General features: G+C 45.5%; 3 protein-coding genes and 1 pseudogene across 6 annotated transcripts; 2 read left to right on the plus strand and 2 right to left on the minus strand.

The window, feature by feature from the left end:
- The first annotated feature begins 5527 nt into the window (after positions 1–5527).
- Positions 5528–6103, plus strand: LOC138074551 (large ribosomal subunit protein uL6 pseudogene; annotated as a pseudogene).
- A 659-nt stretch (positions 6104–6762) lies between these two features.
- On the minus strand, positions 6763–13208 carry OSGEP (O-sialoglycoprotein endopeptidase). The gene is made up of 11 exons (XM_068964830.1): positions 12963–13208; positions 11447–11566; positions 11094–11269; positions 8781–8876; positions 8597–8646; positions 8373–8451; positions 7742–7807; positions 7559–7649; positions 7259–7334; positions 7060–7158; positions 6763–6908 (listed from the first exon to the last, which is right to left on the minus strand). The coding sequence occupies exons 1-11, from the start codon at positions 13075–13077 to the stop codon at positions 6869–6871; spliced, it is 1008 nt and encodes a 335-aa protein (XP_068820931.1). The 5' UTR covers positions 13078–13208; the 3' UTR covers positions 6763–6868.
- Positions 13209–13626: 418 nt separating this feature from the next.
- Positions 13627–16130, plus strand: APEX1 (apurinic/apyrimidinic endodeoxyribonuclease 1). 3 transcript variants are annotated; one of them, XM_068965548.1, is made up of 5 exons: positions 13627–13688; positions 13980–14105; positions 14339–14526; positions 15023–15215; positions 15361–16130. In XM_068965548.1, the coding sequence occupies exons 2-5, from the start codon at positions 14048–14050 to the stop codon at positions 15876–15878; spliced, it is 957 nt and encodes a 318-aa protein (XP_068821649.1). In that variant the 5' UTR covers positions 13627–13688; positions 13980–14047; the 3' UTR covers positions 15879–16130. The 3 variants fall into 3 exon arrangements, with proteins under 3 accessions (XP_068821649.1, XP_068821650.1, XP_068821651.1); XM_068965549.1 differs by having other exon boundaries at positions 13655–13676; XM_068965550.1 differs by having other exon boundaries at positions 13659–13746.
- A 234-nt stretch (positions 16131–16364) lies between these two features.
- PIP4P1 (phosphatidylinositol-4,5-bisphosphate 4-phosphatase 1) lies at positions 16365–19768 on the minus strand. 2 transcript variants are annotated; one of them, XM_068965136.1, is made up of 7 exons: positions 19550–19768; positions 19017–19207; positions 18547–18653; positions 18006–18111; positions 17747–17799; positions 17559–17649; positions 16365–17085 (listed from the first exon to the last, which is right to left on the minus strand). In XM_068965136.1, the coding sequence occupies exons 1-7, from the start codon at positions 19689–19691 to the stop codon at positions 16942–16944; spliced, it is 834 nt and encodes a 277-aa protein (XP_068821237.1). In that variant the 5' UTR covers positions 19692–19768; the 3' UTR covers positions 16365–16941. The 2 variants fall into 2 exon arrangements, with proteins under 2 accessions (XP_068821237.1, XP_068821236.1); XM_068965135.1 differs by having other exon boundaries at positions 19529–19768.
- Positions 19769–24534: the final 4766 nt, after the last annotated feature.

Genomic DNA, 24534 nt, shown 5'->3' on the forward strand with positions numbered 1-24534 from the left:
ATGTGGGATATAGTTCCCTGACCAAGGGCTGAACTCATGCCCCCCGTGGTGGGAACGTGGAGTCTTAGCCACTGGACCAGCAGGGAAGTCCCTGAGATGTTTGAGGAAATAGGACTGATGTAGGTATACAGAGTGGGTGCTGCCTAGTGTCAGATCGCCAGTATGGCTGGTGTTTTGGCAGATATTGAGAGTCACAGTCTTGCCTCTGTGGGCTCTCTGACAATGACCAGGTGAGTGAACCAGAGGGGAAGATTATAGAGAGATAAATCTTACCTAATCCATTTCCCAGCATAGAGTAGATGCCCCAAAATCAGTAATGACTTAAGTGGATTCAGGGAGGAGGAGCCAAAATCTGACAAAAGAGGGATTTCTGTGATGGTGGGTACTGGCCGTGGGGAGAGTGGCTAGAGTCTCCAGCTAAATATGTCTGAACAGGCTTATGGTTACCAGTTTGGAAGAAATGCCAACAAAAAACAAAAAAAAAGAAAAAAAATGCCAACAAAACAGAAAAAACTAAAGAGTAAAGAAGCCCTTTATATCTAAATTCCCAAGGACAGAAATTTCAGGGGACACACTCTCTGTTCCCTGTTGAATCTGGGGTTTACTGTCTCTGTAGCCAAAAGGCCTTTGAAGACTTGGTGGCCTTCTACGGAGTCCAGAAGCCATATCAAAGGGGGACCCGACGTCTACCTCTCTCAACACTCCTGTTCCTTCAGGCTATACCTCTGAGCAGGACCTGTGGACAAACCCAAAGCAGGTGGGTATATAGGAACTGCCCCATTAAAGTGGGGCAGCTGTCTCAGAGTACAGACTGACAATGGTGCTTACCCTGGTCCTGCCTGCTTTTCCTAACCATGCAGTCAGAGCAGCACATGTGCCTTCATGAAGTCCTATAGCCGCTCTCACAGACATGAGTCTGGGAAGATTCCAAGTTACAGGGTCACAGACCTCAGGGGTTGTACTAGTTCAGTGGTAGAGAAGCTGAGCAACAGGTTCTCTTTCTCACAGAGCCTTCTGTAACAGGAGCCTACCTGTTATCCCATCAGCCTGTCCTGGGGTGCTATAGCTGAGCTGGCTGAAGATGCTGTCCAGGGGCCTCATGTTCCTATTGCCTTCATCTGTGAAAATCAGCAGGACACTCTGACCCTTTACTGTTAGTAAGAGGCTCAGGAAGTGAGACAGCTAGTTCATAACGTAGGATTCAAGGAGCCATTTAAATCTCCTGGTTCCACAAACTTCGGGTCTACTCTTGTGTAGCCCAAAGCTTTGGACGTACAAGGGTTTTGTTATTATTTTTGGTTGTGCTGGGTCATCGTTGCTACACACTAGTTTTCTCTAGTTGCTGCAAGTGGGAGCTACTCTCTAGTTGCAGTGTGCAGCCTTCTCGTTGCAGTGGCTTCTCGTTCCCAAACATGAGCTCTAGAGCATGTGAGCTTCAGTAGCTGTCAAACATGGGCCTGAGTTGCCCCATGGCAGTGGGGTCTTCCCAGACCAGGGAAGGGTCCGGTGTCCCTGCATTGGCAGGTGGACTCTTAACCTCTGGACCACCAGGGAAGCCCCATACAAGGGTTTTACAACAGCCCAGTTTCCTGGTGGCTCAGATGGTAAAGGGTCTGCCTACAGTGTGAGAGACCTGGGTTTGATCCCTGGGTCGGGAAGATCCCCAGGAGAAGGAAATGGCAACCCACATCAGTCCTCTTGCCTGGAAAATCCCATGGATGGAGGAGCCTGGTAGGCTACAGTCCATAGGGTTGCAAAGAGTCGGACACAACTGAGCGACTTCATTTTCACTTTAAAGTTTCCTAAGGAGAGAACCCCTCCTCCACTGAACAATACGAACTGCGGCTACAGTGCCAAAGACAGCCCTTCTCCAAAATCCATTCCACCTCATGATATTAATAAAAATTTACAAATAAATACCTGAGGCTAAGGTGTAATAACAAACTTGAAAACTCCCTGAGCCTAGAGAAACAGATCATTCCTGTTCTCAAATACAAGAATTCATCTTCTATCTTCCATCTCAAAGCTTCCACTTTAGACCTCTACCCCTAAATGCATTTCAACCCATTTATGTCTATCCTTTGTAAAAAACCGAAAGAATATTTATCATCATTTCCTACTTAATAAGTAATCAGAAACTGTCTCCAAGCTCATGTGATCTCAATATTTAAAATTTTTTTGCCCGTCATATTTTATAGTCCTTTATTTCTTTGGTTTAGTTTCCCATAAATTTATTCATTTATTCTGCAAATACTAGTTGTAGTCAAATGCTCCACCATTGAGCTACGCATGAGTGCATGCTAAGTCACTTCAGTCAAGTCCAACTCTTTGCAACCCCACGGACTGTAGCCTGCCAGGCTCCTCTGTCCATGAGTTTCTCCAGGCAAGAATACTGGAGTGGACTGCCATGATTGAACCTGTGTCTCTTACATCTCCTGCATTGGCAGGCGGCTTCTTTACCACTAGCACCACCTGGGAAGCCCACCATGGAGCTATACCTGCTAGCAAATACTAATTCAATGTCCACTATGTGCCAGACCCTATTTTAAGTACTGTGAGATGATATGTCAATGAATAAAACAAGATACTCCTCCTCTCAGGGAGTTTATATTCCAACAAGAGGACAAAGAACATAATAAATACAACCATTAGATTACAAGGTGATTAGTGCTATGCAGAGAAATAAAGCAGGAGAGTGGGCTAGAAAGCACAAGAGGAGTGCAACTTAAAGTAGGGTTGTCAAAAAGACCTCACTAAACTAAGTTGAGGCAAGAGCTCTGGGAAGAGCCTCCCAGGCAGAAGGGGCATCAAGACCTTAGAGGAGATAGACCTGCTGTGTTTAAGGAAGAAAAGACAGAGGAGGCTGGAGCAGAGTGAATGACAAGTGGCAGGTAATAAGGTCAAAGCAGTAAAGGGGGAAGGGTGGGGCAGATCATGGAGGTTCTCGCAGGCCTTGAAAGGACTGGATTTTATTCTGAGGTAGGAAAACATGGGAGGATTCTGAGAAGAGTGACATAATCTGGCTTCCACATTAATACTATTCACTCTGAATGACTGCTGATGAGAATTGACTATAAGAGGGAAACGGTGGAAACATGTAGACCAGCTCCTGCAATAATCTTGGAGATAGATAATTCTGGCTTGGGCTAGGATGGCAGCAGTGAAGTCCAGCAGTAGATTCTGGATAGATCGTGAAGGTAAAGTCAACGTGATCTGATGAACTGGAGATGAGAGAGGTGTCAGGGGTAATACCAAGGCACTTTGACATGAACAGCTATAAGGATGGAGTTGTCACTGACTGGAATAGCAAAGAACTGCAGCTGTAAGCTGGGACAAGTTCAATTTTGTATATGTTAAATTTGAGATGCCTATTAAGCATCCAAGTAGAAATGGTGAGGGCAACTAGATATTCAGGATATAAGTCCAGATTGGAGCTAAAAAATGGGGAGCCCACCACAATGAAATGGCTTTAATGTGTAAGACTGGATGACATCACTCGAAGTATGTATGTAAATATGAAATAGTCCAAGGACTGACCTCTCAAAAGCTATGGAGATTGGGAGAAACGAGCAAAGGCAACTGAGGCAAACCAGAGATTATGTCCTAAAGCCAAGTAAAGACAATGTTTCTAAGAGGGTGTGCCAAGTCCTGCTGACAGCTTGTGTAAGATGAAGCAGAAGATGCCATTGGATTTTGGCTCATACATGTCCTGGGTGATCATGGTAACAGTTGGGTGCAGTCAACTTAACAGGAAACTGGTGGAGAGGAAGTGCAGATGACTCTTCTAAGATGTTCTGCTATAAAATAGAGCAGAATGAATAAACTATAAAGATATATTAGTACAGCACAGGCAATATAGTGTTTTATAATAACTTTAAGTGGAGTATAATCTATAAAACTACTGAATCACTGTTATACATCTGAAACATAATACTGTAAATCAACTATACTTGAATTTTAAAAATAACTCGTGTTTTTAAAAAATTGAACAGAAAAATTGGAAGCAATTGGAAGGGGAAATGGGGTCAAGAGAGACTTGGGTCTTTGTTAAGATGAGAAAAATGACAGCGTGATTTGCATGCTCCAGCATATAGGATGCTCCAAGAGAGAAAGGAAAATACTGACCCTACAGGAAAGATGAGAGATGTCCTTGAAAGAGCTTGGGACCAGCTGTCTAAGGATTTGGAGGGGAGCCTGGGCAGTTTGTTTAGAGCAACGCTTCTCAACCTTGACACAAATGACACTTAACCCCAGATAATTCTGTTGGGGGGAGCTGTTCTGTGTACTGTAAACTATACTGCAGCAGCCTTGGCCTCCACCCAGAGCACCACCTCTCGGTTACAACCCAATGCCCTCTGGGAGCAAACTCAGCCCCAGATGAGAACCACTGGTATGTAGCAACAGTAGAGAAAAATAAAAACAACAAAAATAATAAGAGGAAAAAAAAAAGATACAGTTAACAGGAGAGAAAGCAGAGCATATGGGTATAAATGCTGGAAGTTATGGTAAGTGTAGTGGTAGAAGCTTGTGAACCTTTTCACTGTCTCTATTTTCTACCAAAAAGAATGAAGGGGATATTGGAGATGTGAGGGATCAGAAGGAATAAAACAGGATCAGAAAAGAGGTAAGTAATGAATTCCCAACTTTGATGCTGCAAGCAACACAGAATTCCACCCCACCCCCCCCAAAAAGGAGGGCAAGTGAAAAGACCAGCAAATACTACTTTTAGCATAACGGACCCACTGAAGTTTCTTGGTAATGAATTTAAAGTCAACGTGGCTGTTTTCCCCTAGCCCTTTCAGCTGAATGGGTGTAGGCATAAAGTCAGTCAAGAGTTGAGTGTGACAAAAGCAAGAGAAGCAAAAGAGATTAGTTGTTTGCAATGAGGTGCTCATGACTGGCACTTAGTTGGAGGACAGAAGTGAAGACACGTGGAGTCAATTGGAAAAATAGGAAGTAATGGTGGGAGAGTGGGATGTTTGAGACTGAGATATGGATTAGCAGTGGGGCTGGAATACGACCAGAGGAAGGAGTAGCTGAAGTGGGACTACAGGACAAGATCAGTGGAGGTGCAAAGAACTGAGACCAGTTCAGTGTTAGCAAGATAACCTATATGGGTATTTAAAGCACCAAGATTTATGACAGATATTGTTTTAAAGCTGAGGTATGTTAGAGATGAGAGCAGTCCAAGAATAGCATGAGGAAAAATGCGGCCTCCCACACTGCTTCCAGGCCAGCCTAGTGCTACAGTGGGTGTGAGAGAACCCACCACCACTACAGGTGGCAGGAAAAGCAGAATCCTCAGGAGAAACAAGGGCTCAGAGTGCAACTATGTATAGGGAACATTCAGAGATGATGCTGAGGATACATGGGATTTCTGCTAATGACTGGCTGCTAACTTCAGAGATCACAAAAAGAAGTGCAAGAGTTAAAAGAAGCAGGTGGACAGGGACAAAAAGGGAGTGGAGAGTAATGGTTATTAGAGTTTAAGAGGAGAGGTGAGCTCTTTGCCGCATCTACTGCGAGAATGAAGACCATTCTCAGCAATCAGACTGTCGACATCCCAGAAAATGTCGACATTAACTTGAAGGGACGGAGTTATTGTGAAGGGCCCCAGAGGCACCCTGCGGAGGGACTTCAATCACATCAATGTAGAACTCAGTCTCCTTGGAAAGAAAAAGAAGAGGCTCCATGTTGACAAATGGTGGGGAAACAGAAAGGAACTGGCCACAGTTCGCACAATCTGTAGTCACGTACAGAACATGATCAAGGGTGTTACACTGGGCTTCCGTTACAAGATGAGGTCGGTGTATGCCCACTTCCCCATCAACGTTGTTATTCAGGAGAATGGTTCTCTTGTGGAAATCCGAAATTTTTTGGGTGAAAAATACATACGCAGGGTTCGAACGAGGCCAGGGGTTGCCTGTTCAGTATCTCAAGCCCAGAAAGATGAGTTGATTCTTGAAGGAAATGACATTGAACTTGTGTCAAATTCAGCTGCTTTGATTCACAAGCCACCACAGTTAAAAACAAGGATATCAGAAAATTTTTGGATGGCATCTATGTATCTGAAAAAGGAACAGTTCAGCAGGCTGATGAATAAGATCTCAGTGATCCTGCTGCAGAAACAAGATGGTTCTATGGACTCAGTTGTGATCCTTTAAAGAGACAATAAAAACTCTTGATTTGAGATTTAAAAAAAAAAAAGAGGAGAGGTGACTTGATAGTCACACTTCTTATGGTGACTGGTATAAATAAAAGTGCATGATGAGGTTAACTCTGGTGGCTGTGGCAGGACACGTACCCAGGGCCTCCCTCTGGTCTGCCAATGGAAATGTCTGTAGGCTTAAGTGTATGGAGGAGGGACAGTTTTACTTTTGAGTTATCAATTAGTATGAAATTATATCTGGCTTCAGGCTGTTTTCAGGGAAATCCTGAGTACCTACACTTCAAAGAATTTAAACAAGGTGATGAATGTAAAGCAATTAACACAAGATCTGATGCTAAAATAGTACCAATGATAATGCATTCCTAAGAGAAGGTTAGAATATCTCAGAGATTCTCCTCAACTTTAGCTCCAGAGCAGCAGCTCCCAAGGCTACCTGCAGTCCGCCAGGGTGCTGCTCTGACCCCTGCCCTCCTTATCCATCGACCCATCAAAAGGATTTGACCACTGCCAAATGTATATTCTTCCGGAACACAAGAAAATTGCCAACATATAAAACCAAAAATATTTTAATGCTGAGTCAATTCTTGAGGTTCAAATGATGAGACAAGGGAGTCCAAAGCCTTGTCAGGACAGAGATTAAGGCCTAGGGTCCCTTGGGCTCCACTCAGGGCACCAAATACTCCAATCCTGTTAACTTTGTTAGTCCCTCCAGGTCACTTCTACTTCATCTGTCCGATACCTGTTTAAAAAAGAAAAAAAAAGGAAAAACTTGGTGGACAGTTTACCCTTATTCCATTCTTCTTTGCCCTCACAATTCTGGGTCCTCTTCCTGCTGGATTTTTGCCTACCTCCCATATAATGCTGTCTACCTCCTCCCAGGGGCCACTTACCTCTGTGTGATCCCAGATTCACTGAGAGGGGTCCTGTGTCCAGCCTGAAACATCTCCCACCCAGCCTGGGCTATCATGGCTCCATTGTCAATGCAGAATCTGGGAAGGAAAAGACGTATGCAATTCATGATCTAAGGGTAGAAAATCACAGCAATTGGAGGGAGGGGAAAAAAGTATGTGTGGGTGGGACGGCCTTTACCTTTCATCTGTGGCATAAAGCTGAGCTCCACGTTCCTGGCACATGGTCTCCATCATTTCCTGTAACCTCACATTACCTACAGAGGCAGGGGTACGATTAGCTTATTTTTAGCCATTTCTCCAGTCTAGCTATACACCTCATGTGCACTGACTTAGGAAAATGAAGTAGGGGCAAAGACTGGGAAGCACAGGACAGAAACAAAATAAGTAATGTCCCCAAACCCTTAGAGATTTAGAGTATCAGGAGCAACATGCACATGCCCCAAAATACAAAAGAGAAGGTCAGTTCAATGATACATACATCCTACACCTCCCACAATGAGGGCCTCCTGGGAGCCACAGTGCGCCATGGCCCGCTCTGTGATCTCGACCAGCATTGCAAACACAGTTTCCTGTGGGGGGCAGACAAGTTGAAAACATCAGAGGCGATCCCAGTTTAGTTCTGTCAGCTCCACCTTTCTATCCCAGCTCTTCACTTCATTACCTGCAGGGAGAAGCACAGATCCTCGGGAGTACACTCTCCAGTGGCCAGCATGCGCTGGGCTACGTCCTGTAGTTACAGGGGCAAACAGATAAAACAGTGAACTGTGGTCTGGGGGTGACATGTGAGCAAAAAACTAGCACACTTGGCGGATTACTGCATTTTACCACAATTCACCCATACCAGTATATCTTGCTCTTCACTGGCACTGAGCTATATCTATATATATAAAACCAGCAGCCTTCTTTCAAGATTCAATAATCATGAACGCCTGCCCTCTCACCTTCTGTCTCACCCTGGTAAATTTTTCTCCAGACTTGTCCCCATCTGACCCATTTTATTTTTTTCCCATTTCTTTGTTTCTTTTTCTGTCTCCCTCCCTCCTTCCATGCCCCATGAAATGCATGCTCCAAGTAGGCAGATTTTTGTTTTGCTCCATCTAGTATCACTATTACCTTGAACAGCACTTGGTACACAAAAGATGTTCAATAGGTATTTGCTAGATGAATTTATTCAGCATCTAACATATAGCCAGTACTATGCTATATACTACAGAAAATACTACACTGAGCAAAACTCGCACACTTCACTAAAAAGCATGAAAGTGCCCATCTTCTCACCTCCCCACACTCACCTCAATAAAAGACAAGATCCCAGAGAATGAGACGTCCATCCCCTTTACAGTGTATGGCAGCTCAACTAGCTTCTTGCCTCTATGTGGGAGTGAGTATATGAGGCACTAAGCCTGTAGTCAGCTGGCTGCTCACCCTCCAAAGCCCTCCCAAAGCTCATTCATACATACACAGGGAAATCCTTGGCACCCCACCAGTCAGCCTCCTTCTGCCTTATTCCCCTTACCGCTTTGCCATTTGCTCAACGTTGTAGCCTGGACTTGGGTCATTGGAAATCTAGAAGGAAAAACAGGATGAAGGCAAGTATCTATGAAGCAAAAGAAGCTAATTTATCTTCCCTTTCCTTTTCCATAGCTCTCCCAAAATTCATTCATTCACAACTTATATTCTCTGTAGCCTCAATGACTCACCTTCAGCACTCGAGCAAAACGATCCAGACAATTACCCACAGCAATATCGATGGTTTCCCCAAAGATGCGGTAACGATGTTCTGAATATGCAATCACCTAAGGGTGATGAGGATGTCCATGAAACCTCAAGTCTGTAAAGAGGAGCATTTGGCTTGGGGAAGAACATAGCAGAGGATCAACGTGGTCACTAGAACTTCAATAACCAATGGAAATAAAGTACTTTCCCAATCCCTCAACAGGTACTTTTGAATAGTACTTCTCTGAGAAGTCTATGTACACCCTAAGGATTCCCAGAGTAGATTTCTAGTCTAAAGACGGTAACCTAGGAGAGGAGAGAAGTAAATTATCATTTTGGATACATTTTTCTAGCTTGGAGTTTGCTGATATTCCTTTAAAAGCAGTCAAGACAGTGTGGACTAGGGAAAGCTTTCCTTCTTGGAGGCAGGGAACCAGAGTTCTTCAACATTATCCTATGAGGGTGGTAATATTTGGAAACCACTAAGGTAAGAGTTAAAAAAATAAATAAATAAAAAATCCCAGGGAATTCCCTGAACCTGGTTGCAAATGCATTCAGTCCCTGGCAGGAGAACTAAGATCCCACAAGCCACTTGGTGCAGCAATAACAACAAAAACAAAACCCCAAAATTCCATATTGGGTCAGACTAATTGCTCATCCAGCTCAGCACTGGCAACCGACTTCTGTCCACTCTTCATATGGGACCAACTTCTAGCACAGAGTATTCATCACCCATTGACACTTAAGCTCCAGACTTCTGACAGTACTTCCAAAGGATCGTTAAGTCCCTTTCCCTTTCTGGTGCTGCTAGGGATTTTCTTCCATTCTGATGTAGCCCTTACTCTACTGATAAAAGGTTGGAAACAAAAGCATAAAGAAAAATTCTGTAGTCAATCATCTTGTTTTTCACACCTAAGCAGGCTTTAAAGGGAAAGAGGAAAAGAGAAAATTCCATCACTGCTCATCTCAAGTAAATCTTGTAAGCTTCCACTGTTACTTTCCACACCCTAAGTTTCTAACCTTGTATAATAAATATCCTTCAGGCCTCAACCAATTACTTGTTCTCTACCCATTAAAGTTCTCACGTCATTTTCATAGAAATGCGTGCTTCATCTTTAATAACTATTTCACAAAATGAACTTTTAGAATATAATCCTTTCAGGAGAGAGGAATCAGTCTGGACAGTAATCCCATCAGGTGTTAGGTGGAAAAGGAAGGCTTAGAGTTCTCCAATCTCAACTTAAAAAGATCTTGTAAGGTATCCCAAACAAGTCTGGCTTCATCTATAAATTTAAAACATCTTCCACCATTCATAAAATGTTATTCAAATTACTTATGTTTTCACTCTAAAAAAAAAAACACTATATATTTACCATCAGTAACTAAAACAAAACAAATGTTGTAAAGAAACAAATGAGATAGTACCCTTTAGTTTCTTCTTTTTTTAAAAAAAATTTTTCTGGCTGCACCTTGAGGCATGTAGGATCTCAGTCCCCTGACAAGGGATAGAACCCGTGCCCCTGGCACTGAAAGCAGAGTCTTAACCACTGGACTGCCAAGTGCCCCTTAGTTTTAATTGCTAACATTCATAGGAAAAATAAGCTTCAAAATAATGAAAATAAAAATCCTTATTTTAAACACTTCAATCCTTACTATTTTTTCCTTCTCTAAGCTGGAAATTCCTCATCTCTATAGCCACGTATAAAGGTCATCCAATGTTCCAGTGTATCACTTTTTAGCTTCAGATGAGCCCAGTTTTCCTACCACTCAGGCAGAAAGTGAAAGTTGCTAGTACAGTGCCTCAGAAATTAAGAAGGAATGGTGGAACTTTTCTGCTGTAGTCCTGAATGGCTTCTGTCAAAATGGGCAAGTTCATGAAACCTGGGAGGTGGTGATGCCCCTGGCCAGTCATCATGAACACCTATGATCTTGCTACCTTGCTAGCAAGGTACAAAGTGAAAGCTACCATGGGCAAGAAGAAAACTGCCAGGAGGTCAGAGAGCAAGTCTTTTGTGAAAGTTTGTAACTTGAAGTATATCACTTCAAGCCCACAAGGTACTCTGTAGGTATCCCCTTGGAAAAAACTGTGGCCAAGGAGAATGTCTTCAGATACCCTGCTCTTAAATGTGCATCCCAACAAGAGGTCAAGGTCAAGTTTGAGGAAAGATACAAAACCAGCAAGAACAAATGGTTCTTCCAGAAGCTGTGGTTTTAGATCTGTTTTGTTTCAGTTATTAAAAATACCCAAAAATCTCTGAGGGGGGAAAAAAAAAAGAATGGTGAAGAATTCTAAATACCTGTGTATTTCCTCCACTGACATACAGCACAGTTGGGTTGGTGGCTCCAGTGATGAGGCGGCCCATCTCAATGTGACCTATACAGTGGTTAACACCCAGCAATGGCTTATTCCATAACTGGGCCACAGTACGGGCCACAACAGCCACAGAAACCAGTGGGGCACCCATGCCAGGACCTATGGGGACAGAATAGGGCTTAGAATCCTGTAGAGATTGGGAAAAACAGAGCTGAGGGAAGCGGGGGCTGGGAAGGTACAGCGGATGCAGTGGTGGTTTCAAAGGTGAGGTGCAGGCTATTTTGACCTAGCTGGGTTCCAGCTGTATTCCACTGCTGCCCACACTTCTAGCTATACCTTTGGTGTATGCGATGCAATCAATATCCTCAGAGGTTAATCCAGCCTCTGTTAGTGCCTCCTGCAGCAGGTCCAGGATAACAGCTCGGTGGTGCCTAGCAGTATCACCTGGAAGGAATCCTAGGGGACGGACACAAGTCAGAGATCCTAAGAATTTTCCTACAGAAAGGCACCTAGAAGTCAAAACAGACATTTCAGTAGGGTAGGAAGAGTCCCCTCCCTTTTCCTCAAACATCCTGTCTTCAGATATAGTCTTCTCAGCCTGTTCAGCTAAGCTAAACAGCTCTCAGAAATGCCCTTCTTCATACCTAACTCCTACTCAGGACTCAATGATACCTATCTCATACTTTTTGGTGATGCCCTGTGACTCTACAAACACTGTGCATGGCAACATCATTTAAATTAACACACTATATGTAACATGTAACAGTTACAGCATTATAGTTAATCGGTACTTTTCCCAGCTTAACCATGAGCATCTCACAGCACTGCCTGTTTTATCTTCACATTCTTGATGCCAGTGAAGGCAATGGCACCCCACTCCAGTACTCTTGCCTGGAAAATCCTCCGGACGGAGGAGCCTGGTAGGCTGCAGTCCATGGGGTCACTAAGAGTCGGATACGACTGAGCGACTTCACTTTCGCTTTTCACTTTCATGCACTGGAGAAGGAAATGGCAACCCACTCCAGTGTCCTTGCCTGCAGAATCCCAGGGACGGGGGGTGGGCTGCCGTCTATGGGGTCGCACAGAGTCGGACACGACTGAAGCGACTTAGCAGCATGGTGCCAAATGCCGAGAAGCTTGAGTGCTAAACATATATATTCATTTCTAACGAGTAACCTGTTACAACATCACCTGTTCAGGGAGGCTTTTCAGGTATACACAAGCCTGCTGCCCTCTCCTATGGAAGGAGGTGTTTGGGGGGAAGGTAGGAAAGACAACAGAGCTTAGAAATAACATTTACGGAAAGTTGTCAATGTATCCGATACTTTAACTCTCCAGACCAAATGACGCAGGTAATATCATTCCCATTTTAAGAACAAGGTACAGAAGTCCAAAAACAACTATCGAATATTCTAAGGGCAGCCGATAATTAGCACATAAAAGGTGGTCAGTATAGGTTGAACAACTCAGAAGATCCAGTTTCAAGTGCCTGTAACTCTTCTACCCATCAGCTTCGGGATAATGTGTGTGCGTGCTTAGTCTTGTCCAACTCATGGACTGTAATCCATTAGACTCCTCCGTCAATAGGATTCTCCAGGCAAGAATACTGGGGTGGGTTGCCATTCCGTTCCCCAGAGGATCTCGACCCACGGATCGAACTCAAGTCTCTTGTACTGCAGGCAGATTCTTTACCACTGAGCCAACTGGTAAGCCCTTTTACCATTACATAATCTCAGAAACTAGGATCAAAAATTATGAGGCACAATGCGCACTCTTCACCAACGTTTAGAAAGATGGCAGGGGATGCTGCGCGGAAAAGTGCGCCACGAGTTACAAATCCGCAAATCCTCACCTGTGCCGGGAGGCGTGACGTAAGTCCGCCGCGGGTTCGCCAGTACTTTGCCATCCCGTACCACTCCCACGCCAATCTTGTTGGCGCTGCCTTCAAAACCCAGCACCGCCGGCATGGCTCCGAGCTAGCACTGGAGCCAAAGAGCCCTCACCAGTCCGCGCTGGGACGCAGACTCCGGGTCGCAGAGTAGGAGGATGAGCCAGTGGATGCTAAGCAGTCGCGCCAACCAGAACAACTACCAAAATAGTCCCGTACGTAGCGCGCCAGCGCCAGTCCCAACCTCTGTCTTTACGACGACCCATCAAGACCCCTTCGAGGGCCTGTTCGCTAACTGCCGGGAACGCTGAGCCGGCGTCTGCTCCTTAAATTCCTATCCGTTCCTCTGCTTCTCTCCGATGGTCCAGCCCAGCCTTTTCCACTGATTTTGTTCTCTCTTACACAGCTTTGGGATCTCTAGTCAGGGTGGCAGAAAGAGTTGTGAATCTGGCATATTGATAAACAGTCCAAGAATGGAGGGTGGGGCCTTCAGTGTCCCGGAGTCCAGAAGGGCGGGAAGCTTTTGAGTCACGTGGTACAACTAGACCAATGACCCGTATTCCTCCACCCCTGGAGGAACATCTCAAATCACGTGACCACGCCAGTTACCCACGTGGGGCACGGCGTGCTCCATTCTTTGTGCTGGGTTAAGGAGGAGGCAGACAGGGGCCGAAGCAGGTCAGCTGAAGGGTTTGTGTTGTTTTCCTCATCTTAGCAGCTTCTCTGGACGTCTGATTCGCAAGGCTAGGTCGGGACTCTCAGTTAAGTCCCTTGTTTGGCCGGAGGGCGGATCTCGCGAGAAGTGTATAAGACACGATGAAATGATCTAGTCTGAGGGGTGAGGGGCTGAAAGGCTGATGGTGCACGGAGGCGGGGAAGGAATTTAGAGATAATACAGTTTCAAAGGCGGTACTTGGAACGTGGGCGTTGAGGGTGGAGTCTTCTGCTCTAGCTGGTTTCACGACTTCTTTGCACTTGTAGGCAACGCGATCAAAATACTGCTTCAGTGGGCGAAGTGGAACTGGTGCAGAAGGGCGTACATTACAGTGATGCCGAAACGTGGGAAAAAGGGAGCGGTGGTCGAAGACGCGGAAGAGCCCAAGACTGGTAAGAGAATGAAATGGGCCCCTCTCCCTAGAGGCAGCGATGGGGATGTCTATAATTACCTAGCTGAACGGGAAGTACGGACCGTTGAACGGAAAGTCCAGACCGACACCGACAGTATTCACATTTATGAAGAAGTCGCGGCAGCTGCAGGCTCTTAGTGGGTCTATAGTTTACTCTGGATCAAAGTTGGATACCGCCAACTTATATCCCATTATGTATTACTTATTTTATAGAGCCAGAGGCGAAGAAGAGTAAGGCAGGAGCGAAAAAGAACGAAAAAGAGGCAGTAGGAGAGGGCGCAGTTCTGTATGAAGACCCCCCAGATCAGAAAACCTCACCCAGTGGCAAATCAGCCACACTCAAGATCTGCTCGTGGAATGTGGATGGGCTTCGAGCCTGGATTAAGAAGAAAGGTTTAGATGTGAGTGGAATTAAGGGGGTGCAGAGGCTGATCTTAGGGTTTAATCATCTTTTTCCATCTTAGTCCCTAGCACGATAGTTTTCTTGTGGGAAAGGTACTAGGTTTTCACCCAAAAAACCTTGTTAATTTTTCAAATGCCATTTCAACATTTCCAGTGCCATTTTCTTATTTATAATGTCCTCATCTCTTTCCTGGCATGTTGGGAAAACCTCCTTACTGGACTTGCTCCATTTTATTTCTTGCATAGCCAACATTTAAATAACTACCGCTTAAAAAGCTGGCTATCCAGGGCCTTTTGGGGAAAAAAACAATTCCTCCTTGTTGCATGTAACACTCTTCTTGCCTCTCTGCCCTTAAGTTTTAATATTATGCTGCTAGATGTTATTTCTGCAGAGACTGTGTCTCATCTGTATATTTCTAGTACTTTGCATATAGATTTTTCAGTAAATGGCTGCTGAATTGATAATACTTTTTCTACATTTAATTTCACTTACAGTGGATAAAGGAAGAAGCCCCAGACATCCTGTGCCTCCAAGAGACCAAATGTTCCGAGAACAAACTACCAGTTGAACTTCAAGAACTGTCTGGATTATCCCATCAGTACTGGTCAGCTCCTTCAGACAAGGAAGGGTACAGTGGTGTGGGCCTCCTCTCCCGCCAGTGCCCACTCAAAGTCTCTTATGGCATCGGTGAGACCCCACTGATTTTCTAAAGCCCAGTGCTTCCAAACTAAATTGCTGGTATCCCAGTCCAGCCCCAATTCTTGATTCTTTTATTCTCTCCTTTCCCTTTTCTTAAAACTTCTTTTTGCTGATTGTTCCATCATTTCTGTAGGTGAGGAAGAACATGATCAGGAAGGCCGAGTGATTGTGGCTGAATATGAGGCGTTTGTGCTGGTGACAGCCTATGTGCCTAATGCGGGCCGAGGTCTGGTGCGCCTGGAGTATCGCCAGCGCTGGGATGAAGCCTTTCGCAAATTCCTGAAGGGTTTGGCATCCCGCAAGCCCCTTGTGCTATGTGGGGACCTCAACGTGGCTCATGAAGAGATTGACCTTCGCAACCCAAAGGGAAATAAAAAGAATGCTGGCTTCACTCCACAAGAGCGGCAGGGCTTCGGGGAACTGCTGCAGGCTGTGCCACTCACTGACAGCTTCCGGCACCTCTACCCCAACACGGCCTATGCCTACACCTTTTGGACCTATATGATGAATGCGCGATCCAAAAACGTTGGTTGGCGCCTTGATTATTTTTTGTTATCTCAGTCTCTGTTGCCTGCATTGTGTGACAGTAAAATCCGTTCCAAGGCTCTGGGCAGTGACCACTGTCCCATTACCCTATACCTAGCTCTGTGACACCTCTTCCAAATCATGTTGAGCCTGGGAAATAAGCCCACCAAGCTAGCTTTAAAATTCTTACCCCAAACTTCTTTAATAACTGCTATCTAGAGAAATCTGCATTGTATTTCCCTTCTAAACTGAATCCTTTAACCAGGCTTCTAATAACAGATGTAAGTTCTCAAGGAGGGTATTTGTGTAGGGGTGGTGCTTTTTTCTTTTTCTTTTTTTACATTAAACAAAAGCTACTGATATTTCCTTTGAACTGTCCCTGTGAAAATAAAGAGCCATAGTTTCAGCTTTAGTGGTGCTGTATTTTATCCCTTCATGGGGTTACAAATTCCCCTCATCCTTCCATACACACAGATTAACAACTGGAAAAGAATAGAGTCATGACCTTATTTATTTACAAGCACAGGATGACTCCCTAACCTCTCCCATGACAGCAACCCTATCCAGCCCAGTTAAATAACTGCAACTGGGGCGTAAGGTTGAAAAGGAGGAATTATGGGAAATACAGGACTAGGGGACCATACCCCACATTAAATAGTTATATACATCAGTTCCTGTGGTTCTGTACAGAGCAGCAGCTGACCCCACCCCCACAGGACACAGAATCGGGGGGAGAGGAGACTGAGGGTGCTGAGACCAGAGCCAGCCCCTGGTGAAGTGCAATAGCAGCAGCAAGGTCCTAATGGTGCACAAGAGGGAGGGAGACCCCCCAGGGCTACCCACCCCAACCCTGCCCTGGAATGTGTAAGGGACAGGAATGGCTCTCAGGGAGCATATAGGAAGGACAAGGCTAGAACTGCCTTTTTGGACCCAGGTTTAGGGGCAACTTCTCGCCTACTTCACCCTAAACACAGCAACTGTTGGAAAACAGATGGGCAGCAGTGGTCTTACCTATTCCTCCAAACCTAGGTGAGGGCCTGGTTCCTTCCTACTTCTCCCCAGGGAAAAGGAAGGCAGCTGCTTGGCTCCCCTTAAAGAAGCCCAGGGAGCCTTTTACCACGGCTCTCCTTATAGTGTCACTGTCCCCACCAGGAAGGGGCCAGGCACAGTCTGTGGGTCGTCGTGGGGCTCAGGAGAAGTTCTGGACAGGGTGGCTGACCTTCATACAGGCCCAATAGAGAGCCCGGCCCAAACACAGCACTGCCAACAGGATGACAAATGCCCAGGCTGCATAGATGCCTCCATATCGCCGTGCATGCTTCCATGTGCCAAACTGAAGAAGATGAAGAAGAACAATGGGGTTACTGTTGATCTCTCACAACTTTCCAGGAAGCTTAGTAACAGTAACAAACAACTCAAGCTTCAGTTTCTGTCTCCTATCCACATGTGGCCACCTTCAGGGACGTTTTAAAAGGCCCAGTTGTCCAACTCCCTTCTGCTCGGCAGGAAGATACTCAAACAATCCCAGACACCTGTCAGTTTTTCTTCATGTCTGACAACTTCCTAATAGCAACTGAATCTAAGTCACTTCTTTGTTCTATCCTCCACATAAAGATAGCTGTTTTTAACTCATAGTAACACTGAAGACTTTATCAGTCTCCTTCAAATTTAAGTCATCTTGTTTGTTTACACAAGACAAACAAAACCCCCTTCAGTTTCACTTCTTTTTAGGATAGCTATTTCCCCAATCTTAGCCTTAGAAGATGAGGCTGCAGAATGAAAGGGGCTGGATCAAGGTCTACTCACAGCAAGGCCGGTGGCAGTGACTGCCAAGAGTAAGCCAAGCAAGAAGCAACAGATACATCTCTTTCGCGGATATCTGCGCCCAATAGATGACCTGTGGGGAGGCAAACAGAAATGGATACTTGGAATGGCCTTGTAGATTTTACCCTATTCATTACCCAGCTCAAGGATGCTGCTCCCTAATCACTCACACTTTCCTGCAGTGAGGGCAACGGGCCAAGGTTCGGTCTGTGAACTCTGTCCACTAAGGAGAAAGGAAAAGGCAGAAACCAATTAATAGTAGAAGCAGGGTCATTTTCAATGAGAGCCCTGGGGCACTGGGAGGTGGGGAAATGGTTCCTCATAGAACAGACCTTTTCAGGATTCATTATCATAACTCAGAAATACATTCATGACTACATTTCCACTTCTGCCCCTCCCTACCTCCAGCCTCCCAATACTTCTCCTCACCAGAAAAGTATTCTTGCAATGTCCACAGATAACCCTGACACCCACAGGTTGTGGTTCTGGACTCAAAGGTCCTGGATGCACAGGCCCCAGGTTGATGATTCTTTTGCTGTATAGGAGAAAACGATTATATTTAGAAAGTTTTTAATCCTAAGGATCCCTACATTATTCCTCCCTCACATCCCCTACTCCCTGCCTTTAGAAGTCTCTCTGCTTCTCTGCACTGCCAGCCCTACCCCCAGAGAATACTTGTGGGAAGAGTACTGCTTAAACTTAAGGTCTCTAATGTCCCTTTTACGTCAGGATAATTCACCCAGTCTCTGAGACTACCATCTTCCTAAAGATGGAGTAGTCTTTTATGCTAATCTTTTTACTGAGATGAGAAAGATGGCTATAATGTTCTAGAGACACAGCAGCCCTTAGCTTTTTCTCCTTCTAAATAAACACCAGGCTCTCTCACCTTTACATTCTCTGTAAACATTCATCCTTCCTAGGCTTTCCAATTTTCCCTACTAATGCCCTTCCCCAAATTATTCCTCCTCACCAGTAGGGCCGAGGGCAGGCAATCCGCTGGGAAGTCACTTTGCAGATAAGGAGACAGTTGCAGGGACATCGAACATATTTTTTCCCTGGGGGTGCATTCTTGATTGGCTAGAGAATAATGGGGACATCAGTGAGCAAATCTCTAATCCCAATCCCTGTTCTTCCAAAAACACCTTCTGAGAAGAGATCAGAGAGAGAAAATCTTAGCCAGGACAGAGAAATGAAAGGCATACAACATGAGATTTACAAACTAAAACTAAGCTTAAGTATAAAGACAGGTATGAAGATGAGGGATGGTAAATATTAGGCTGGTGAGTGGCTTCTGGGGAAATGATGTGTGAGACTCCTGGAACTGAAACCTGGGTTTCATGAAAGGCCCTTGGCCAATGCCTGAAGGTCCGGGTCTAGAATCAAGGGATCAGAAAGAGGATCCAGAAAACAGGGCCCGTTTCATAGATTTGTATAACTCACAGTGGCTTCATTGCAGACGCCACATTTGACTACATGCTGATGCATCTTGCCTTCCACGTTGATGAGAGACTGGCAGACTCGGCAGGTGATCATGGGAGCACTCCCACTGTCCGGGCTGGTCAGGGGTGAATAGGGGGGTGGGTCTTCCCCAGGCAACACTGCTGGGTGTCCCTCGGGGAACGGGGGAAATGCTGGAGAGGAAGGTAAAAAGAAGGGCTGGCATTACTTGCAGACACCCCCACTGATGCTACATGGAGTAAGGCAACTGTTTCTGGTCCTCAACCCTTCTGACAAGCTCAGCGTGATTGTTATGATCAGTGCTTCCATCAGATTCCTCAGAGCTCCCTTCTGCTCCCAAGCTGCGGTCGCGATTGCGGAGGAAAGGAAGCCTCACCCAGTCACAGGTGCAACAGCCCCGCACCTGGCGCTTGGGCCCCGCCTCCGCCCTCGGCCCCGCCCCCTCCGCCTGTCAGAGTACCCCTGGGAACACCTCGGACCCCGCCCCGGCTTACCCTGGGGCGGGGCATGTTTACCGGCTCCGTACGGTGGTGCGGAGGGGGTCAGGCCTCCCCCGGGCCCAGCCCCACTCCCGCCCGGCCCCATTAATCCGTTTCCACCGGCGCCACCGTCGATGGGCTCGGAGAGCAGGGGGGATCTCTCTCCATCTGCCGCCATGGCCGCCACCGCCGCCTCCCGCTTCGGCCAAAGATACGGCTCTTTTCGCCTCTGCCGTCACCGCAGACACCACCGCCGCCGCCGCTACCGGGTCCCCAGGGCGCCTGCGCGCCGCGCGCCCAGCTCGCCCCGCAACCAGTGGCCTGCCCCGCCCCGTTCCGCCCCGCAGCACGTGATAGGCTATCCCCGCCCCGCCGTGCTGTTATTCGCGGGGACATACCAATTTCTGGTCCTGTGAAGGCAGCTCTTGTTTTCCATTGGGAAACTTGGCGCCAACGTCAACTGTCACATGACTTTCAGGACGCCGCTGGGCCTCCAAAAACTGCACGTGACGAGAAGTTCTTCTAACCATTGGAAGCGTGGCCCATCGCGCTACCTCCAGACCAGGAGGTGGGGCAGGGCTGCTTCAGCTCACTGGTCACGTGTTTCAGGAAGCCGCCCGTGATCTGTCGGTAGCCCAGAGCCGGCGCATAATCATTGCTCTTCATTGGCCTGAAGACACCACTAAAAGACTTTTCTACTCTTTGCGGTTATAGTTGGCCTCTCATTGGATGGAGGCTTCCCTTCCCTGGGCCTGCGATCCTTGGGGCGCAACTTTATTGGCCGGAACTTCCCCCAGAACCTGGGGGCGTGGCTCAAAGAGAGGCAGTAAACGCGTGAGGAAGTTAGGGCTGTTCTGAGCACGGAGAGTAGAAAAGATAGGCATCAGTTAGCCACTCTACTCAAAGGAATATCCTTGAAAAGTCACAGTGAAGATATGCCAGGAAGAAATGGATTAAAACGTTAAGATGTTTACCCTAGTCTTCCTCGCTGAAGTCACCTCTGGAACAGGACACAAGACCGGCTTCTCCAGAAAGCTGCCTTGCAGAATCCACCCTCCTAGCATCTCCGGTTAAATTATGAAATTTTCTTTACATGAATCTGTTTCTGTTACTACAGGGGTGTCTCATCGTTTTACTCGGTTTTCTGGCCCCCAGTTGTAAACAGATATGCGTGATAAGAGTGTTTTGACTGAGTTAACCAATCAAGTCCGAGGATATTTTTGTTCGTGTTTGGCATAGAGACAGCCTTTAGACGTGTCTCAACCTCACAACCAGCCACGAGCCTGCTAACAGAGTTTATTACAACAAGCATAGGAAAAGATCTTAAGCAGCTCCTGTGTTTAAACATACAGCCAATCCACCTAGCCATTCTTCTTTTCATCCATAGTCATCCATCCTCTACTTGCATAGCAAATAAGACTACTTTTCAAATCTATCAAGGGGATCCATTTCTGTCTGGGTCCAGACAGAAGTGAAATGTGTAGAGTTCCCTCCTGTGGCTTAAAGGAACTTTTTGTTTCAGCTTTGTTGAGGATTGAAGGTTCTACCTATTCTGGGTAGAGCAGGTACAGGTGGACAAAGTTATTATGCAATGATTTAGAAGGATTTCTTTAGTCATATGAATGCAGGGTGAGTAGACTGTTACTCTGGGATTGATGATGGGTGATAGAGTAAAAGTGAGTCACCTTAATGAGATCTTTGTTTCACAATGTAACTGAAGTAATTTCCTTTATGCAAGTGCGGGAATGGAAAGACCTCATTGTCATAGAAGGGAGTACCCAGAAATCAAAGGAAGTTGGTTCCAGCTCATAATCTTGGGAAATATCTGAGTGCTCTGAATAGGAACATTTTAGCAGGTCTATTAACCGTACAGGAGACAGGGATCAAGACCATCGCCATGGAAAAGAAATGCAAAAAAGCAAAATGGCTATGAAAAGAAGAGAAGTGAAAAGCAAAGGAGAAAAGGAAAGATATAAGCATCTGAATGCAGAGTTCCAAAGAATAGCAAGGAGAGATAAGAAAGCCTTGCTCAGCGATCAATGCAAAGAAATAGAGGAAAACAACAGAATGGGAAAGACTAGAGATCTCTTCAAGAAAATTAGAGATACCAAGGGAACATTTCATGCAAAGATGGGCTCAATAAAGGACAGAAATGGTATGGACCTAACTGAAGCAGAAGATATTAAGAAGAGGTGGCAAGAATACACAGAAGAACTGTACAAAAAAGAGCTCCACGACCAAGATAATCACGATGGTATCACTCACCTAGAGCCAGACATCCTGGAATGTGAAGTCAAGTGGGCCTTAGAAAGCATCATTACAAACAAAGCTAGTGGAGGTGATGGAATTCCAGTTGAGCTGTTTTAAATCCTGAAAGATGATGCTGTGAAAGTGCTGCACTCAATCTGCCAGCAAATTTGGAAAACTCAGCAGTGGCCACAGGACTGAAAAAGGTCAGTTTTCATTCCAATCCCAAAGAAAGGCAATACCAAAGAATGCTCAAACTACCGCACAATTGCACTCATCTCACATGCGAGTAAAGTAATGCTCAAAATTCTCCAAGCCAGGCTTCAGCAAGATGTGAACCATGAACTTCCAGATGTTCAAGCTGGTTTTAGAAAAGGCAGAGGAACCAGAGATCAAATTGCCAACATCCGCTGGATCATGGAAAAAGCAAGAGAGTTCCAGAAAAACATCTATTTCTGCTTTATTGACTATGCCAAAGCCATTGACTGTGTGGATCACAACAAACTGGAAAATTCTGAAAGAGATGGGAATACCAGACCACCTGACCTGCCTCTTGAGAAATCTGTATGCAGGTCAGGAAGTAACAGTTAGAACTGGACATGGAACAACAGACTGGTTCCAAATACGAAAAGGAGTATGTCAAGGCTGTATATTGTCACCCTACTTATTTAACTTATATGCAGAGTACATCATGAGAAATGCTGGGCTGGAGGAAGCACAAGCTGGTATCAAGATTGCTGGGAGAAATATCAAAAACCTCAGATATGCAGATGACACCACCCTTATGGCAGAAAGTGAAGAGGAACTAAGGAGCCTCTTGGTGAAAGTGAAAGAGGAGAGTGAAAAAGTTGGCTTAAAGTTCAACGAAGATCATGGCATCTGGTCCCATCACTTCATGGGAAATAGATGGGGAAACAGTGGAAACAGTGTCAGACTTTATTTTTCTGGGCTCCAAAATCACTGCAGATGGTGACTGTAGCCATGAAATTAAAAGACGCTTACTCCTTGGAAGAAAAGTTATGACCAACCTAGATAGCATATTGAAAAGCAGAGACATTACTTTGCCAACAAAGGTCCATCTAGTCAAGGCTATGGTTTTTCCAGTGGTCATGTATGGATGTGAGAGTTGGACTGTGAAGAAAGCTGAGTGCAGAAGAATTGATGCTTTTCAACTGCTGGTGCTGGAGAAGACTCTTGAGAGTCCCTTGGACTGCAAGGAGATCCAACCAGTCCATTCTGAAGGAGATCAACCTGGGATTTCTTTGGAAGGAATGATGCTGAAGCTGAAACTCCAGTACTCTGGCCACCACAGGCGAAGAGTTGACTCACTGGAAAAGACTCTGATGCTGGGAGGGATTGGGGGCAGGAGGAGAAGGGGACGACAGAGGATGAGATGGCTGGATGACATCACTGACTTGATGGACATGAGTTTGAGTGAACTCCGGAAGCTGTTGATGGACAGGAAGGCCTCGCATGCTGCAGTTCATGGGGTGGCAAAGAGTCGGACACGACTGAGTGACTGAACTGAACTGATTAACCGTAGGGGCTCCTTAACTGAGAATAATTCTGAATGGCTGCCTTTCCCTGAAGAAACCCTCAGGTGAGAGTTTTACCTTACCCTTTCCAAGAAACCAAAGCAGAATCCTAAGGGTCTCTCAGTAACCTCTAAACCCAACCTTTGCGGACCAGCTTTCTTCTCCAATCTTATATGATTTTTACAAGAGTCTGAACCACACTTCAATGTCCCCCATTTCATAACCCAAAGTGTGACTGTCTTAAATGGATGAAGCAATAAGAAATTGAAAAACACAACTCTGAGGACCATGACTGGTTTAGCTAGAAGCCTCTCTATTGAGCCTAACATAGGAAAGTGCAGCCTGCCCCAAATACTTAATAATAAAAAGAACTGCTGCTTTTCTAGCACTTGTAGCTGCTAAAGGAGCTGGAGACTTCACCTGAATTCTGATTTTTAGACACAGCTTTCCCAGGCCAGGTAGGTCGCACAGAAAATTCAGAACTAAAGAACCTCTGAATACAAAATGGAGAGGGGGTTGTAGCTCCACAGGGTAACAGGCCAGTCTGCTGTTCTTTCTGTTGTTTCTGGGCGTACAGATGCTCAATTGTTTGCTCTAGAGTGTAGTAGGGTTCATTACTTGCACCTTGGTTACACATCATTCCACAACCTGTTCTTTTGTGATTCTTCTCACCCTCATCAAAGCCATGTTTGATGTTTGTTTCATCTAGGTTTATAAAAATGTGGGAGAGTTGGAGAATTGGATACAGTACCAAGGATCCTAGAGGATGGTTGAGTAGAATGGCTTTTTTTTTTTTCAGTAGTTTGGCCTCTTGGTGATGTTTTCATCATAGGTTAAATATAGAAATATGTGCTAGAGAAGTAAATGAAGAGGTAAGTGTTAACCAGTAGGAAGAATAGTCTTTCTGACTAATATGTGAGTCACTGAAGGAGAGATATGATGCAATAATCCTTGTATGTTTCCTGTTACAGAGCTCTTTTAATGCTAGCCTATCCTCTACCCATGTAGGTGTGAGAGAGGGTCAAGGGAAGTACAATGACTCTCTAAGTGCTCTCATTTGGAAGTGCCTTCTAATAAATTCTTTTGGGACCTGATTTCCAAGACTTCCTTGGAAGGAACCATTATGTACTTGGCAAATGGACTCATCACCGACTACATATAGTTGTAGGCATAGTTCTTTAGAAGAAATCTAAGATGAGTAAATTGTCTCACCCTGAGTGATATTACAACCTGGCGGTG

Source organism: Capricornis sumatraensis, chromosome 2 (genome assembly GCF_032405125.1).
Source record: "Capricornis sumatraensis isolate serow.1 chromosome 2, serow.2, whole genome shotgun sequence".
In the NCBI taxonomy this organism is placed as follows: Eukaryota; Metazoa; Chordata; class Mammalia; order Artiodactyla; family Bovidae; genus Capricornis; species Capricornis sumatraensis.